Source organism: Herpailurus yagouaroundi, unplaced genomic scaffold, assembly GCF_014898765.1.
Source record: "Herpailurus yagouaroundi ecotype Mexico unplaced genomic scaffold, PumYag 100, whole genome shotgun sequence".
In the NCBI taxonomy this organism is placed as follows: Eukaryota; Metazoa; Chordata; class Mammalia; order Carnivora; family Felidae; genus Herpailurus; species Herpailurus yagouaroundi.
The window spans coordinates 4,472,771-4,492,623 of record NW_024412391.1 but is presented as its reverse complement, the minus strand read 5'-3'; the positions used below and the strand labels follow the sequence as shown (position 1 = coordinate 4,492,623).

Here is a 19,853-nt window from a genome sequence, read left to right as displayed (position 1 = left end):
AACTAGAGGGCTCAATGTGGCAGCCCGTCCGTAGAAAGGAAATGCCTGGTGGCCCTTTTCAGACCACTGCTGCCTGAGATGCATTTTCAGGATCATTTTTCCTTCAAAGAAACGCTGTGTATGACCTTGGGCAAATCACTTAACGTCCTTGCAATTACTCATCCGTAAAACGATCTTTATGGTTTTATACTATTTACGCTAATATTTAACGGTTCTATGCTACCATATAGCTTATATTCTGAGAATCTCTTTTCTGGTGAGGACACTGATGAGATGATCCTGGACACGTGTACATGTGGGTGGACATCCCACACCCTCAAGTCCTCAGCAGAAACCACCATGCACGGCAACGTCACATCACGGACATCCAGCTTCCATCAGACTCTTAACGTATTTCTATCCTATTCATTACCAGCACGGCAAACGTCTAATGTGTAAAATGTCAGAAATTTAAACAGCAAGTGATTGTTCTAGTGGGAGAAAAAACAAGCAGCAGTAAACATGACGGAGATCGTGAGGAAGAAATATTTACAACATATTTAGAAGTCGGCTCTGTAACACCATTCCCCGGCATCAGATACTGGAATCCTGACTAGGAATCACCGAACAAGGTTTAGGATAATGTATAAGGCACGCCTTATTAACTCTTGGACATCTCATTTCTTGGTCATAAATCCTATTAACTTGTATTACCAACTGCCATAAAACTTGCAGATAAAAGATAATTTATGCTCAGTGTACAGAAGCTAATGTTTCTGTACTCCCGAGAAGCACAGGACCAGAAAATGAGAAAGTATGTATGAGAAACCCGGAACCATCCACACTGCATGGTTAGCATGACAAAGATGGCCGGGAGCACCCAACTGTCTTCCTAAGGAATATAGTCTCGCTAGTAATTGGTATCAGTGGTGTTTCATGTAGAAAATGTCTCTCACTGATTTCATAAAACCTTCTGCTCGTAAAAGGTCGTGATGCCTTATTAAGAAGATATTTTTGGAAGTAAAAGAGGAACGCTTACTTTTAAGGGAGGAGCCATTATGCATTCTATTTTTAATTTTCTATTTAAAAACTGGCAGACTGAACATTCCTTCAAAGTAAATGCTCCCTACTGAGGCTTTCACTCATGATGACACTTTGACCCACAGCAAGTGAGGTATGTCAAAACCTAATATAAAAGACATTATATGTTTAAAAATCAACCAGCTAAAAAATTTCAAACATTTGCCCATATATATAAATATCTACATAAAGATCTGGAACTACACTATTGTCTCCTTGTTTTAAAATTCAATTTGTAGTAAGCAAAATGAGTCAGAGAAAGGGGACTCAAAAGAGAATGCAGACCAAAGACTTCAGGCTGGACCAACCCCGACAACCCTAAGGCAACTGCTCCTGGACACACAGGTCAGCCCCTAAAAACCATGAATGAAGGATGCTTACTTATTTATATAACTGTCTCGAGAGTCTCACACGTAGATTATTACAGAAATGCTAAGACGATTTGAGGGTTGGGGTGGCTTTTTAATAAAGATCAAAAAAGGCATGTTTTAGTCCCATGGTCTAGGGCTATCCTAGCCACTTAACAGACACAGATGAGGGGCACCTGGGGGGCTCAGTCAGTTAAGCGTCTGACTTGGGCTCAGGGAATGATCTCAAGGTTCATGAGTTCAAGCCCCACATCGGACTCTGTGCTGACAGCTCAGAGCCTGGAGCCTGCTTCAGATTCTGTGTCCCATTCTCTCTCTCTCTCTGCCCTTCCCCCACCCACACTCAGTCACTCTCTCTCAAAAACAGACATTAAAAAAAACCACACAGATGAGTTCTCTTAGCCTAGCACAGCACCAAAACAAGTATCAAAAAAAAAAACAAACCAAAAACCAATAGTTCCCATGTCTCATGTCTCCTATTATCTTCAATGTCAGACAATCTATAGTTATAGAATCAATTCTAGAAAACACTGCTCTGAAAAATAATACTCCTAATAATTAACACTTACATTGAATTTTTACCATTTTTGATGTATTTTAGCAAAGCTCAAAGGTAATCTTCTTAAATGACAAAAATTCTTGTTGTATGTAGATTTTGTCATACTTGAAGAAAATTCAGTTATTTTTAATTTAGGGGTACAAGGTGGGATATACCCTTAAAGTGTACCTCAAATTTATCTTATTGAAAATAATGTTGTGGATAATACACACACACACACACACACACACACACAGCCATATATACACACATCAACTGGTCACTCAGTAAAACACTGTTTATGGATAATCACCAGCCTATGAACTGTACCTTGTTGTAAGAGTTCACTATTTGTTGGGGTGCCTGGGTGGCTCAGTCGGTTAAGCATCCGACTTTGGCTCAGGTCACGATCTCACAGTTCTTGAGTTTGAGCCCCACGATGGACTCTGTGCTGACAGCTCAGAGCCCAGAGCCTGGTTCAATTCTGTCTCTCTCTCTCTCTCTCTGCCCCTGCCCCCCAACCCCACTGCTCATGCTCTCTCGCTCTCTCTCTCTCAAAAATAGGTAAACATTAAAAAAGAAAGTTTTTAAAAAGAGCTTGCTATTTGCATGTTAGTCCACTAGCCCCAAGAAAGAAGAAATGTAATGTAGTAGAAAGCATAGAGTCCTATCTGTCCTGCTTTCCTTGTGGTATTGTTATGAAGCTCAAATTAGATGCTTCTTGTAAAAGCCCCAAAGTTAACTTCCTTTTCAAAAACAGCTATTTGTTGACTTTCAATTAAAAAAATACATTAAAAAAATTTTAACCATTCTTTATTTGGCACTGAAGCATACTGGATTGATTTTCTTGGGCCCTAGTTCCACAATATTTGAAAACAGTTTCAATTTCAAGTTATGAGGTTTCTTCTGTCCATCGTGATGATGATTATGATCAATCCTGTTAACGAACAGTAACTGTAGACATCGTTTAATTTTTTTTAATGTTTATTTATTTTTGAGACAGAGAGAGACAGAGCATGAACAGGGGAGGGTCAGAGAAAGAGGGAGACACAGAATCCGAAGCAGGCTCCAGGCTCTGAGCTGTCAGCACAGAGCCCGACGTGGGGCTCAAACTCACAGACTGTGAGATCATGACCTGAGCTGAAGTTGGTTAAGTAACCGACGGGGCCACCGAGGCGCCCCGAGTTTTTAAATTTTTTTTAAATGTTTATTTAGTTTTGAAAGAGAGAGAGAGAAAGAGACAGAGCTCAAGTCAGGGAGGGATCATGGACACAATATATATACAATATATACAATACAATATAAGATTGTTCATATCCTAAACCCTCAAACACACTCATTTTGACTTTTGCATTTATATCACTAAATTGTCTTAGTGGTCTCTTCCTAAAAGCAACTGAAAAGCAGGAACCTAGTATGTGTCTCTGGGAAGATTTCTCTGGAACTGAGTGCCAAACAGGAGCAAAGCCAGGACTGGTAAAGCAAGAGGCGAAGTCTATGCTAAATACTGTCACCCCTCTACATGACAGGGGGTGTGATCATGCAGAGCTTTGTGCCCCACACTATGTAATAATTACTTTCTTAGGAGAAGCAAATGAGACACAATTACAATGACCAGAAAGAGAATCCAGAAGGCATTGTTTTGGGGCACGTAGGCTATACAGGTACACTTGCAATGATAATTGTGTTTGGAGAACTGAGGATTCTGTTTTCATTTTATTTTATTTTTTTAATGTTTATTTATTTTTGAGAGAAAGAGTGAGAGAGACAGAGCAAAAGTGAGGAAGGGGCAGAGAGAGAGAGGGAAACACAGGATCCAAAGCAGGCTCCAGGCTCTGAGCTGTCAGCACAGAGCTTGATGTGGGGCTTGAACTTACAGACCGTGAGATCATGACCTGAGCCACAGCTGGACGTTCAACTGACTGAGCCACCCAGGTGCCCCGGGAGGATTCCGTTTTAACAACTAATCAAAGTTTAACATATCGTACACATGAGAAAAAAATTATACTCCTAGAAATGATCTAAGGTCATGATTCCAGACTTTTCATCCCCAACTTCAGTTGCTGGCGGTTTGAGAGAGACCATGCTCTGTGCTCACAAAGCGATTCCTTTCCCTGACCACCGCCTTCCTTTCCCAGAAGGCCTTGCAGTGGGCTGGGGAGTGTCACTGTATTCCCACCGAAGGTGATATAAACATGGCCAGGCCTGGCCTTTAAAAACATGCAGTGCCACTTTCTAGCAATCTTTTCCTCCAGATGCTGCAATTTCTTCCAGTTGGCTTAGATATAAAATGGAGGAAGCCGCCGAAACCAGACCAGATACTCCACTGATGAGAAAAAAAACTTTAAAAACTCAATCTCAGTTAAACCTCTGAGACTGGGAGTTAATTATTCCTGCAACACAGGCAGGGTAAGACCTGTCTTACAGAGACACTATGATAAATTAGCATCCTGACCAACTTAAAGCAATAAAAAGTGCTAGAAAAAAATTAAAAAGAATCTTTTAAAATGCATCAAACATCTGTGTTTTTTTTCTTTTGTTTTAAGAATACTCAGAAGCCAAAAACTAAGGTTGGACTGAACACCACATCTAACTTTCACCTCTGAAATACTTGGTGTTTACCAAAGCAGATGAACTTGAGCTTTGGTTTCCAAGACATCCAAGTACAGAAAGTCATCAGGAGACAAAGCCCAAGGCCTCTCCAAGGTGTGAGTGCAGGAGAGTGCACCAGATAAGGCAGAGACTCTCAGTGTAAGATGAATATAAATAACACTTCCACTGGACCGCCAGGAAAACCCTGACCAAACCCAGGCACCCTGTAGCTGAGAAGAGGGAGCAAGTCTCCCGTGAGCACCTGTAACCGGAAGTCAAACTCGCAACATACTGCCTTCAGAATTCACACCACCTAGATGGTCAAAAAGTCTCCAGCAAGATGTCCTGAGTTGTTAATGCCTGTGAATAACTGGGTTGGGAGTCTGCTCTAAACTCCCCCTTGGACTCACTTTTAACTCACACTTCAAACAATTCCCACAGGAAAGTTCCCAGAAATATAAGGTCATCGCCAAAATTCACAACACACAGTAGGAGTCGAGTTGACAAAATATAGAAGCAAAAATGAATACGAAAGACAGCAGGCTTACAAAGAACTACAGGTACTAGAATTGTTCTTGACCATAAAATAAGTATGACAATTATGTTTTAAGAAAGAATCTTGAAACAGTGATGAGAGGACAGGCGTACAAGAAAGAAGAATCATGGCAGGAATTGTAAACACTGTGGACGGTTTAGCAGCAAAACAGACATGGCTGAAGCAGAAGGGTGATGTGGAACACAGGTGATGAGCTGCCGAGTGAAGCCCAGAGAGGTTACGGCATAGAAAATATGAAAGAGAAGTGCTAGATGGACATGATACAATTAGAGCATCTTAGGTACAGTTAAGCAGAGCTACAGAGGAAGGGAGAAGGAGAATAGGGCAGAGACAATATTGAAAAAATAATGGCTGCGAGTTTCCCAAACGGATGACAGACAGCATCTGCAGGGGGCGGAAATCCAAGGAATCTCAAGCTGAACGCATTTTAGGAAGTCCAAGATCATACACATTCCAGTGATAGTAGGGAATACCAGAAACACTGAAAAGCTCTTAAGAGCAAAAGTCATTTTTCAGATATGATTTTTTTCTACCAGTTAATCTTCCAATTTTATTTTTTAATTTGCTTTTTAATTTTAGTACAGCGTCAACTAACTTGTAATCTATTAACTAGAATATCTACATACAGCCAAGTTACGGTTGACTACTTTAGCCATCAAATCATCAATATAGTATATATAATGTAATAAAGCTCAATGATTCACAACGGTAGAAACTTTAACCCTTCAGAAACTGTTAGGAAATTATAGGTATTTAACAAATACACAATTAGAAATCTAAGAGGCATATCTGCTCATATCATACCACTAAGTGAAATCTATTAATGGCTTCCCATAACCTCTAGCGAAAAAGTCCACACTCCACTGTGTAGAATTCAAGGCTCTTCACAATCAAAGTAGTTTTTAGTCTTATCTTCTAGCATCTTCCACACTGCTGTGCAGAATTACCTGCAGATCCTACAATGTACCTTATGCCTCCACCTTTCTTTAGTGGCTCCTTTCTGCCTTAAATGACTTTCTCATCATCTCCCATAGCAAACATCCACTCATCCTGGAGGATTCTGCTGCACTGTAACCTCAAGAGAACGTACGTTCCACGAAAACAAGGGATTTTTGTCTCTTTAGTTGGCTTCTGTATCCCTGGTAAGTGCCTGGCACATAGCAGGTACCCAATAAATATTTGTTGAGTTAACGGAGTGAATAAAATGTGAGTGCCCCTGGGTGGACTTCCCTTACTGCACGTATGATCAAATTATATAATCTTTCAACTTCATGCTTTACATCTTATGTTTTTATTAATGACTTCTTCACTGGACATGTGCTAGAGAGCAAAGATCATGTCAGTATTTTCTTTTAATCCTCAACTGCCTAGCACTGCAATAAACAGGCACTCCCGGGGCGCCTGGGTGGCTCCGTCGGCTGAGCGTCCGACTTCAGCTCAGGTCATGATCTCAGTTTATGGGTTCGAGCCCTGCATTATTAGGCTCTGTGCTGACAGCTCAGAGCCCGGAGCCTGCTTCGGATTCTGTGTCTCCCTCTCTCTCTCTCTCTGCCCCTCCCCTGCTTGTGCTCTGTCTCTGTCTCTTGAAAATAAATAAATGTTAAAAAAAGATTAAAAAAAAAAAAGCAGGCACTTCATAAACTGTTCGTTGACTAAATCCATGGAGAGTATGGAGTTTGAAAACTGAATTCTTCAGCTCCTTTTCCACACCTCTTAGGAAGTTTTCCAGACAACAACAAAGATAGGCAATACAAAGAGCCAGAAAAAAAAAAATGCAAAGCTGGCTGAACAGCAGGGAGTGTGCCTGATACCCACTATATTAACCAAACAACAATTTCTAGGTAACAGCATGCTGCAGAGGGAGACTGGCAGATGGGGCAGGAGCAACGCTGTAAGCAGCACATGACAGTGAGAGGCAAGGAAGAACAACTGTACACTCTTTTAAAAACGTTACTAAACGATTACCTTTCTAGAGGAGCCCACTGATCAACCTTATAAAACTGGTTTATTGTTTTTTTTATAAATTTTTTTTTCAACGTTTATTTATTTTTGGGACAGAGAGACACAGAGCATGAACGGGCGAGGGGCAGAGAGAGAGGGAGACACAGAATCGGAAACAGGCTCCAGGCTCTGAGCCATCAGCCCAGAGCCCGACGCGGGGCTCGAACTCACGGACCGCGAGATCGTGACCTGGCTGAAGTCGGATGCTTAACCGACTGCGCCACCCAGGCGCCCCTAAAACTGGTTTATTTAATAAGGATTCTGTTCTCAGCACTGGATCGATAGAAAATTTCCATGATATTCATCAGGGGAAGTGAATGACATTGATCATTAGAAATGTATTCTGAAGCAGTGAAATTAATAAGCAGGCAATTTATGAAGAGTAAAAGCTAAAAATTTTTTTTTTTAGTGCTTAACAAAATCAAATCCAGTTTCCAGTTATAACGACAGCACTGAAAATATATGAGAATTCCGTTTGAAATATTTGCCAAGCTTTGGGCTTCCTCTGTTGAGATGTTTCTCAAGTGGCATTCACATTCAGCTGCTCAAAATGTAAAAGGGCTAAATTTAATTCTTAGTCAATTTAATTAAAAGTTATGCGATTTTTTTTTCGGGACATGATAAAATGAAGCAAACATGGTCAACTTCCCTCAGGTGTCAAATTCAAAGACACACGCTAGGCTCATGTTTCATTCTAGTCTACTCAAATGTTAGAAGTTTTATGGAAGCAATGTGCTGACATTATACTTATTCTTCACTTACTGGTTGGAGCAGGTAGATGAGAGATTCCTCTTGGATTATTATAATCGGCACAGGAGTGATGCAAGTAACTTGGAACAGGGTGCTCACAGATGCCATGATCTGGTCAAAACGCCCACCGAGACCTCCCAAGGTCACAATTACATCTACCTAAGCAAGGCGAAGCAAAAGGGAGAGTCACATATTTAAAGAGTTTTCAATAACTGAATAATATCTAGAAACTAAAAAGAGCTCTCAATCAACTCTATTTTACTTGATAAGCCATAAAGAAATAGTAGATATCATTTCTGTTGTTCAGATGAAGGATTAAAGCTGCTTGTGTATAGTCACATAATTGGTGGGTGGTGGTCCCATTTTGAGACCAACTCTTTTTAGCTTTTTCCCATCTGCCTGTTCACCCGAAAAACTAGGCAGTCCTTTCTTTACAACTCTGTTCACGTGTTTCTTCCATGTGGAATCTTCTCTGGTTTCACAATTGGTGGAATCCCATCGTGAACCTGTGGCGTCTTCCCTGGTAACACACGGCTCGTGACAGACACCACGCCTGTTTCACAGGTTTGTCACACCATTAGAATCCAAGTGTCTTGAGGATGGGTATCATCTTTTCACTGAACCTAGCAATGTTGCCTACACTCTCAGTACTTCATTTTTACGGTCACGTGGAAAAGTTGGATGGTGTCTGGCACCTGATAAGGTTGCTGTGGGGTTTGATGAAGTAATTAAAAGAATTAAGTGTAAAGCATCTAGAACCTGTTCGTGACATAGCGATTGCTTAAAAAATATTAGCTACTGGGGTACCCGGGTGGCTCAGTCTGTTGAGTGTCCTACTCTTGATTTCGGCTCAGGTCAGAATCTCACGGTTTGTGGGATTGAGCCTCAGGTCGGTGCAGAGCCTGCTTGGGACTATCGCTCTGCTCGGCTCTTCTTTCTCACAAAAACAAACAAACAAACAAACAAACAAACAAACAAATGAACAAACTTTAAAAATAAACAAAAATATTAGCTACTCTTCTATTGCCTTTATCATTTTTGGTATTATTACAGTTATATTAACACTTTTGTGATTGTTACCTGTAGTTTGATGTTATTTTTTCACTTAACGTTTTCAAGATAGCATTTCCTGTAACTAAAGTGTAATTCATTTAAATGGTCCCCTTTTGTTGAAAATAGATTTCCAGGATATTTGTATATAAACTTACCGTGCCGCTTTCCTTCTACGTAAGACTAAAGGTGAAAACGGGCTGCAAGGAATGAGAGGGGTGGAGTAACCTTCTCCTGCACAGTGCAGGTACCAAAAGGCTCCCGGAGAACAGAGCTGGAGGCACTGTCTCTTCCCTTGACCCTACTTGCCTTCTTGCGATCATCCTAACCTTATAATGCATCAACATAGTCAAAGTTGGTATATTCATCATGGAAGAGGAAGTATTAACGAACTTAAAATATTGTAAGAAAACCTTACAAGCAATAAAAACTGACTATAATAATCACTCTATCTGGAATAAAACAGAAATCGTTGAAAAATAGGGAGTATTGGGGGGCACTGGGATGGCTCAGTCAATTTAAGCGTCTGACTTCAGCTTGGGTCATGATCTCACAGTTCGTGGGTTTGAGCCCTGAGTTGGGTTCTGTGCTGACAGCTCGGAGTATGGAGCCTGCTTTGGATTCTGTGTTTCCCTCTCTCTCTGCCCCTCCCCTGCTTGTGCTCTGTCTCTCTCATTCTCAAAAACAAATAAACATTTAAAAAAATTTTTTTAATTAAAAATATTGGGAGTATTGGTTTTCAGGTTTTTACAATAGTTCATGAGAAAAAGGCTTAAATAACATTTCGTCAGAGGGACGCCATGATTTTATTTTTCTTTGTTTATTTTAAAATTGATTTACTTTGAGAAAGAGCACATATGAGTGAGAGAAGGGGGAGAGAGACACACAGAGAGAAAACTCCCCAAGCAGATTCTGCGCGGTCAGTGCAGAGCCAGAAGTGGGGCTCGAACTCACGAACCTGAGATCACGACCCGAGGCAAAATCAAGAGTTGGACACTCAACCAACTGGGCCACCCAGGTGCCCCAAGACACCATGATTTTAAAAGAATAGTATGTTAACCAAGCACCAATATGATCTCTATGGTTCTTAGAGGAACAATAAGTGGTCTAAAGTCCACGAAGCCAAAGGCTGTGTCCTCTGGTTCCAACGTGACAGCCCGGGTAACAATGCCTAACACAAGACAGCAAAGTGTTTGATGAATAAGTAAGTGGAGACACTGTAAGAAAGGACACATCCACGTAAGAAAGAAACAGATTCACTGCCATACTGTGAGAACATGTAAATCAGAATGCGGTCCCACAAAAGCACAAAAGGAAATTACATACAAGAGCCAAGACATTTGAAATGAATTTTCTATTTCTGACTTTACCGGAGTGTGGGAAGAACGGGAATTTTTACTTTAGATCAGGTGGCTTCATGCTCAAGTCAGCATATTTTAAGACAAGCGTACCACCCGTGTGTAGGACCTAATAACTAGTTTTGGAGATCTTTCAAGAACTCAAAGAATTAGAGTTGGGGTCCAGGAAGACCATGGATCCTGGGAAACATGCATTACTCTGAATACAAAGGCAAAGATAGGGACACGCGCTCACCTTCAGAGGCAGGGGGTCACTGGTAAGCAAGCAGGCATAGACCTGCCAAGGAGACAGCTTCTGTTTAGAGTATCGAGTCAGGTCAATGGCTTCTAATTGTAACCAGGAGGCCTTCCTAGTACTTACATACTTAGTAAGACCAGTGAAGAAAGGCCCAGAAATCACATATGACCTCAAGAAACTAAAGAGAATTTGTTTGAAACTGAAGAAAAAGACATGAAAAGGAGTTACATGTGAAATATAGACAAAGCACGAAGGCTCCAGTGAAAAGCACATGGCATATTCCTATGCACATAATCCTAAATTCACATCAGAAGCAAGGCCTGGTGAGAGTTTATTCACTATGCAGATTCTGGAATCCCTTTTTTAGGTTCTCAATTTTTCATTACCATACTCTAAGCCTTCAGGGATCCCACAACCTTTAAGGCTGAAATTTAATCCCCATCTTCTACACTGGGGTATCATGATGAATAAGCAGTATCTGTAGATCAGTGATTGAATTTTTCAGAATAAAGAAGCCGCAAGATTACTTCTCATCACTACTCATTCCCCCTACAGGAAGTATTTAGCAAGACTGATTAAAAACATTAGAGGTTCAATGCAGGCTGCAGGCTGGGTGGGGGAGGGTTCTGGCTCTGACTGTAAGTAGGGCATCTGATATTCACAGAGATAGGAGGGAGACAGACACCAGCCCTGCACGCTTACCTAGGTTTTAAGAGGCCAGGCTTCTGTCTTTAGGACTACAATGCCACTGGGAAAGCATTCAATCTGAAATGGACTGTTTACAGACTGCCAGGGTGCCTTTTCTCTGTGGATCCAAAGCCTTGTGTGTTTATTTCTAGTATCACCCAGTGTATTGTAAATTTTTAAAACTTTTGATTTCCTGAGGTCTCCACCTTCTTACTAGACAGGCTGTGAGACCTGGCCCCAGCAACCAGGTGCACAGAGTGACAAAGGCTGGTCCCTGTCACAAGTTCCCCCTGCTTGCCCTCCCGTGATGGTGACATAGTGACTTTCGAACACACCAATGAAACTGACTCACTCTTTTGCTTGTGTACCCAACCCTGACCCCCTAGTCAGCCACTTCCCATGGGCCCTCGCTCTATCCTCCGGCTCCTGGACCTGTTTGATTGAGCCTGCTCACTTGGCACTCCTCCCGTGTGGTCCCCTGCATGGCACGCCCCTTCCTCTCCAGGGCCTGTAAGTATAATAACCTTTCAATTCCACATGCTTCTCTGCGTCTGGATCAGATGGATCATCAACACTCCAGACTTCAGTAACGTAATTATCCTTTACAACACACCCAGTGCACTTGATTATAACTGTTGATATACTGCAGTAGCTCTTCTCCTAGAGGAGGCTCATGTATCCCAGATGCCAGCCGCAGAGTTTGCAACAGAGTAGACAACAAGTAATTACTGAGCTTCCCTTAAGCATATAAAGGCTTTGGGAAAAACTGAATAAATAACCAGAGAGGCAAAAAGCTAATGAGGCTAAGTTAACATCATCTAACTCCTATAAAATAGTACTTTCCTACTTAGCAAGTGTTCAAATAGTCCTCGGCTTTTGAAAAGAGTTAACTTATTTCGTATTTGCTACTACTTCTGGTAATATTTACTCATCATCTACCACGTGTTAGGTACCATAATAAACATTCAGGACATTATCAGGAAAGGAGACAAAAACCCCTGCCTTCATGGAGTTCACATTCAGGTGGAGGATAATATACAATTGACTGACATACATAGTCTGTCTATTAGTTAGGATGTGAAATGGTGGTAAGTGCTAAAACTGGAGAATAACAGAGCAGGAGAAAGGAGACCAAAAATGACAGGTTGGGAGGATGCTTCGTCTTTAAGTAGGAGCTGGAGCAGACTGTGTTGCACAAGTGGTAAGAGTAGCACAAAGACCCAAAAGAGAAGAGGGAGGTGGCCGTGTGCATGGATACCTGGGGCAGGATTCTCCAGACAGCAGGCTTTACTAAGGCCATGAAGCAGCAACGTGGCCCCAGGCATTTTCAAAGACTATCAGAGGGCTAGCTGCTAAAATTAAATGAGAAATTAGGAGAAATCAGAGTAAAACGTAAGTGTCAGATTCGCAGAGACTCGTTAAGACATTCTTAAGCCCCTGATGCTTACTGGCATAAAGGGGGAGCTATTTTGCGCAGAGGAATGACATGATCCATGTATTCCCAAAGTCAGTATGTATCCAGAATTTCTCCTCTTCTCAACGCTTACAACCTCATCACAAGTATGGCTCAAGCCACCAAAATCATCAGAGGGGGTAAGCCAGCATCAGACGGCCCTCGAAATACTACAAGCCTCCAACGTCAGGTTATCACATTCTTCTGCACAAAATCCTCCAATGGTTTTACAGTATTTTCCATTCGGATCTATAAAGCCCTGCCCTATCTGAGATCCAGCTGTCTCTCTGATCTTACCCTCTACTTCTCTTCCCTTCTTCCTCTCTTCTCCAGCCTACTTCTCTCCTGTTTCTGGAGTACACCAGAGTCGCTATTACTCCAAGGACTTTGCATTTGTACTTTTTTTTTTTTTTCCTAGAATGCATTAGCCCCAGATACTCACTCGGCTAACTCATTTACTTTCTTCGCTAGCTATCCTTTCAAAATTCCCCACCCCCATGCCAGCGGTCCGTATCCCCATTTCCTGACTTACATTTTCTCCTTGGCAGCTCTTATTATCCAATACCATGGTAAATATCTTACTAATTTAGCCTGTCCTATTATTTGTCACACCAAGAGGACTAAAAGCAACATGACGGCAGAGATTTTCTATCTCTGCCACTCAGAATGAAGCATGGCACGTAAGAGGTGTCCAGTAAATATTTTTTGAATACATGGAGGACTGAAACAGGATGGAAGGAGAGTAAAAGAGCATGACCAATGAATGGATCAGAGTGCTGGTGGAGTCGAAGAATTGCTGGAGTCCGGGAACAAGAAAGGTAGTCGAAGGGACAAAATAGAGATGAGGGAGGGTTTATAAAAATTTGGTATCAACAAAGTGTAGGTATTGTCATAGTTAAAAAAAATAAATAAGATAGTCAGATGGGATACATTTAAGGAAACAAGAGGTCTGTGTACTAGAAGGTTCATTCAAGTATATACAGAATTTACCATGAATTGAGACAATATTGTCGGAAAAAATATTGGTGACCTAGATGTTAACTTGATCAAGACATGAAGGGAAATGACCAGCTCTGCCACAACAAGGACCACAGCAGTGAGTAATGAGGGTGATAAAATCTGATGCCATGAGGTTGAGAACTAGAGTTTTTAGGGCAAAAGAGGAATGGAATACAACAAGCACTGTCCAACGTGGATATAAGGGGAGACACACGGGCAGCTGTAAATGCTCTCACAGCTACATTTTTAAGAGTTTTTTAAAAAATGAGGTAAAATTAATTTTAAAAGATTTTAATGCAATATATCTAAAATATCATTATAAAATGAAATCTGTGTTAAAAACACTGAGGGGGCACTTGGGTAGCTCAGTCAACTGAGTGTCCACCTTCGGCTCAGGTCATGATCTCGCCGTTTGTGAGTCCAAGCCCCGTATCAGGCTCACTGCTGTCAGCCCAGAGCCCGCTTCAGATCTTCTGTCCCTCTCTCTCTGCCCCTCCCCTGCTCTCTCAAAAATAAACAAAACATTAAAAAAAAACACTGTGTTAGGAAAACTGATCAATGCAGGAGAATAAAATTGAACCCCTATCTTATACCTCTCACAAAAATTAACTCAAAATAAAGTGAAGAGTTAAACGTAAGACTTGAAACTATAAAATCCCTAGAAGAAAACATAGGAAAAAAGACCCTTGATGTTGCTCTTGTCAACTGTTTTTTAGATAGGACACTAAAAGCCCAAGCAAAAAAAGCAAAAATAAGTGGGGCTACATCAAACTAAAAAGCTTCTGCAGAGCAAAATAAACAATCCACAAGAGGAAAAGGCAACATAAAGAAGAAAATATTTGCAATTCATCTTATCTGATGAGAAATTAAGATCCAAAATATGTAAGGAACTCGTAACTCAATAACAAAAAAAAACCCCAAAAAACCTGATTAAAAAATGGGCAGAGGAGCTGACTAGCCATATTCTAAAGACATACACACGGCCAACAGGTACATGAAAAGATGCCAAACATCACTAATCATCAGAGAAATGTAAATTAGTTCTCATTATACATCTAAAAAGAATGAAATCAGGATCTTGAAGAGGTATCTGCATTCCTATGTTCATTGCAGCATTTTTCACAATTGCTGAGGTAAAGAAACAACTAAGTATCCAATGAATGAATAAAGACACACACACACACACACACACACACACACACACACACACACACACACGGAATGGAGCATTATTCAGCCACAGAAAAAAGGAAATCCTACCAGTAAGAATTACACGGGTGGACCGTGAAAGCATTATGTTAAATGAAGTAAGTCAGACTCAGAAAGACAAATACTACACGATCTCATTCATATGTGGAATCTAAAAAAAGTCAAACTCCTAGAAACAGAGAGTACAGTGATGGTTGCCAGGGACTGGTGGCAGGGGAATGAAAGATGTTGGTCACAGGGCACAAACTTCCAGTTATCAGATGAGTAAGCTCTGGGGAGCTACTGTACCGCATGGTGACTGAAGTTACCAATATTGTACTATATACTTGAGAGCTGTGAAGAGAATAAGCCTTAAATGTTCTCACCATATGAAAAACTCAAAACACAGTGAGAGGTAATTATGTGGGGTGATGGAGGTGTTAGGCAACTCTACTATGCTAATCATTTTGTACTACATGTGTGTGTCAAAATCATGCTGTACACCTTAAACTTATACATTATTATATGTCAGTTATATCTCAGTAAAGCTGGTAAAAATAACAAAATATTTTCCTTTTTTTTCCTATACTTGGTCTCCAAAATCCTGAATGTATTTCACACTAATAACACATGTCAATTTGAATCAGCTACGTTTCAAGTACTCAAGTGACTAGTGGTTAGGGTTTTGGACAGCACAAATCTAAAAACAGCAAAAAGCAGGGAGGACAGCTACCGCTACTTCCAGAGCCCATTCTAGAAAAAGTAGTGGAAGAAACCAAACAAAAGCACTGCTGTGGCTGCGGAGAATTGCGGTCCTCGGGGAAAAGCCCAGTTTGTGTTGGAGTTAGTTATAAAGACATAGCGAATATAGGAGATTTTAGTGAGGACAGACCATGAATTTCAGAGGGCACTAGCAGGCAGGGCATACAGAGTCTAGAGCCAGACATTTAGTTTTGAATATGCCTCCTATTCTCTAACTAATGGCGGCCAGTCCCAGAGGCTGACATGTTTTCTACTGGTTGTGATGTACCAAGGATCCAATAGCTGTAATTCTAAACAAGCGCTGTCACAGTCTTATTAGCAAGGGAGAGTGGTGTGAAATAGGGTTGCCTTTGGCCTTTCATATGCAATCATGTCTAGCAAAAGGAACTGTGAAACCCTGGACTACTATATTGGAGATCTGACCATAGTGTGGTATATTCTTTTAAAAGCCAGGAAACCACATACAACTTACGAAACCTCCTTGTGATGTAGTGGCTCATCTATAAAGATAAAGGGATAGACCAGATTCGTGGAACATATTTTTCAAGATTCCTTTCACTTCCAACAGCCCACATAAGGTTCTCTGGCTTCCACCATAACTGGTTAAATCATAACTGTATCTATTTTGTTTAGAAAATGAATGAACAGGGGCGCCTGGGTGGCGCAGTCGGTTAAGCGTCCGACTTCAGCCAGGTCACGATCTCGCGGTCCGTGAGTTCAAGCCCCGCGTCAGGCTCTGGGCTGATGGCTCAGAGCCTGGAGCCTGTTTCCGATTCTGTGTCTCCCTCTCTCTCTGCCCCTCCCCCGTTCATGCTCTGTCTCTCTCTGTCCCAAAAATAAATAAACGTTGAAAAAAAAAAACTTAAAAAAAAAAAAAAAAAGAAAATGAATGAACACCTTAGCTTTGTGTGATTTGCCTTAATAGAATCATGACAAGACTGGTTGAGAGGCAGAGAAGAACTAAAAGGAAAAGCAACATCATTTTCCTTTTATAACTTTAAAACCCTTTCAGTAAATAAACACTATGTTTTATCCATTTGTCCTCAAAAAATCTTAGATACAGCACACATGAAGTCCATAGCAGAGACAGTGGCTGTCAGCATATTTTAATTACATTCACTTTTCATAAATTGAATTCTAGAGTTGCACAAATGGACAATTTCTTTACGGCTCTCCCTGATATACAGGGTGTCCTTACAATTTAACACACAAACTGAGACACTGTTGAAAGCAAAAAGGGGACAATATAAGTAATTACACCAAGAATACACTCATAAACCAAGACCACGTCTTGTAAACCAAGACCACGTCTTGTAAACCAAGACGTGTTTACCCTACTGTTTGAGAATTACAACTAACATTAGCATAGCCAACTTAACAAAAGTATACACTAGGGACTCAAAAAACATAGACGTGAATATTAAGCTTCTGTTCCCTTTCAAAGATCTGTACTGTACTACAGTTAGGCTTGAATAGAATGATGAGATTCTTTGGTCCAATTGTCTGATACTTTAAAGATGGAAAATCCAACACAGGCCATGAAGGAAAAAGTCGGATAAAGATGGAGCGAAAGCAATAAAGTGACCCAAAAAATCATCAATGCGAAAATGTTTTCATTGGCCTATAAAATAACTCCAGTGATCGATAAAAAGTACAGTGAGACACCAAGGAAATTAAAGACCACAGATCTTATGGTATACGGAGATACTGTACTCACAAACATAGAATATACTTAGCTGAATGGAGGCTCATGAAACTACTACTACAGGGATCCCATTTAAATTTCAACAAGGCTCACTGAGTCATGGTTTAATGTAAGCTTGTTGGAGTCAGAAAGAAATAATGTCGCTTCCAATGAGACCATGAGTTTTCCGTTCACAGATGAGAGGTCTAAGAAAATTCAGGGTAAAGTGTGTGATTCGTGTAAGCACTTTTTAAAGGATGCCTACTTCCACTTTCTAAAAAAAAAAAAAAAAAAGAATTTGTTTGAACAGAGTATCGTTTCCAATTTTGTCAAATTGCGAATATGCTCTTATTAAGAAATGTCATAAAAATCAGGCACCTGGGTGGCTCAGCCGGTTAAGTGTCCAGCTCTTGATTTCGGCTCAGGTAGTGATCTCACAGTTTGTGGGTTCAAGTCCCACATCAGGCTCTGCACTGACAGTGTGAAGCCTGCTTGGGATTCTCTCTCTCTCTCTCTCTCTCTCTCTCTCTCTCTCTGCCCCTCTCCTGCTCACACACACACAATCTCTCTCTCAAAATAAATAAATAAACTTAAAAAATGTATTAAAAAAAGGAAATGTCATCAACATGTTTATAAAAAACTTGTTTTTGAACATGTCATTTTAGAGAAAAGTTTTTTAAAAAGGGAGGAAAAAAACAGATTTATATCACTGAAAATCGATCAGTGTATCCAAGCTTGTCTGCATTTGAGGGAAAAACTACGGAGGCAGTGAGAAGGATGCACATAATAAGACTCCTGAGCTATAACCCACAATCCCCTGCTACAAGTTTCAGCGTAAAAACCCTGGCAGTGCACACACTCATTGACCATGGCGACCTATGCCTTGCTGGAGAGCTCAGCACAGGGGACTCCAACATCTCGTGCAGACTGGAAGGAACTCTTGCTGGTGGAGCTCTTGGACACACTGGCTGTAAGTGAGCAATGGAGGCGCCCAGGAGAGATTGATCCATCCCGGGAAGGGGAAGGGGAAGGGGAAGGGGAAGGGTGTGTGTGTGTGTGTGTGTGTGTGTGTGTGTGTGTGTGTGTGTGTGTACACGCGCGGTCTCCTCCCCTACTAGTTCGTTCTCTGTTGGCTTGTGTGTGTGATTAGTACTTGCACTGTTGTCTACCCTTTGACATCCCAAACCTAGGAGTTTCACCCTTAACCTTCAACACTCAGAATGGAACCCTCCCCTCACTCTGGCTAGCCCCTTATCTGTCTTGCCCAAGGACAGTGGACACTAGAGAAGGTTCACTCCCAACAGGCTCCTCGTGGGTCCCATCAGACTTCAATTACAGCATCACTGACAACATATCAGGATAATCTGCTTAACTAAAATAACTATTCTGAAGGCTGCACAGTATTAGAGTTAGAAACTACACCTCATTTAGTTTGCATTTTTCAACCTGTAATACTTAATAGAAGGGCTGGATATATAGAACAGACTTTGGTTAGCCAAATGGTTACAGTTTTTAAGCTGTAACTCTTTGGCAAACAATTCCAAATCATTATCCAGTACACACCTTGTCTATTTTTATGGCCCCTATTCCTTTCTCAAATTCTTGATGGGGAAAATGACTAAAGAGTTATTGTTCAAAGCATCCTTTAATTGGTTCTATTATTACTGTCACTGTCATCTCTGTCCTTTAATTCAGCTTGCACACAACCACTACTCTATTTTTCTAAATTATCTCATGGCTTTCCGTTCAAAAGTTTTTAATGGATTACCATTACCCATGGATCAAAATTCAGATTCCGTATCTAGAGACTAAAGATTCTCCATGTTGATCACAAGCCATCTTTGTAACTGTAAATGTAATCTGATGATTTCTGTGAACAGTTCTCATCCTTAGAGCTCTTACTGTACACGCGGTGTGAATTTTTTTTGTTTACACTCAGACTGCCATTAAGAATGCGTGAAGCACTTTAATTTCAGGTACGCTGCTCATGAGAGAGTATAGGACAATGAGTGAGTTCATTCCCAGAATGATGCAATGCATTTTTGGCTGGCCCTAGACAAAGCTTAGAATTTTTGTAGTTCAAACATTTCAAGCCTGGTTTTAGTAATAGTTCTGTCTTCCCTTACAGATCCGTACTGAGTACTAATATTTCCTTGATTAATTGGACTACAGGCTTAAGCCATATCAGGGAGATCCCTGGGGACGAGGCATCTTTTTCATACAAACAAAACAACACTGTGATATAGACAAAAATGTGGAAACGTGTTATTTTTCCTTCCCAAGTAAATACACCAAGGGATGGCAAGAGCTAATTTGTATGTGTTCACATTTCTCTGTATCAGGAAGTAAGCGCCAAGGAGAGCTGGATGGAATAAACAAACACACTGATGGATATTTTACATGATTTTATTCTATTATCTCTGCTGAAAATTAAATTCTTTGAAGAGTCAGGAATATATTCACAAGTATAATTATAGAAAGTCACAGTTTGTATAAATAAGTACATGGGTATTATAAATCCAATGGAGGTAATCATGGTCTCCAAACCTCTCACACTGTCAGGATATGAA

General features: G+C 40.8%; 1 protein-coding gene across 2 annotated transcripts in view; it reads right to left on the bottom strand.

Annotated features, from left to right (window-relative positions):
* TPK1 (thiamin pyrophosphokinase 1) overlaps nt 1–19,853 on the bottom strand; it is a 272,025-nt gene that overhangs the window by 128,621 nt on the left and 123,551 nt on the right. For both annotated transcript variants that reach the window (XM_040471690.1, XM_040471691.1), the window contains exon 4: nt 7,877–8,023. In XM_040471690.1, coding sequence (XP_040327624.1) covers nt 7,877–8,023 — 147 coding nt within the window. The remainder of the gene's footprint in view (nt 1–7,876; nt 8,024–19,853) is intronic.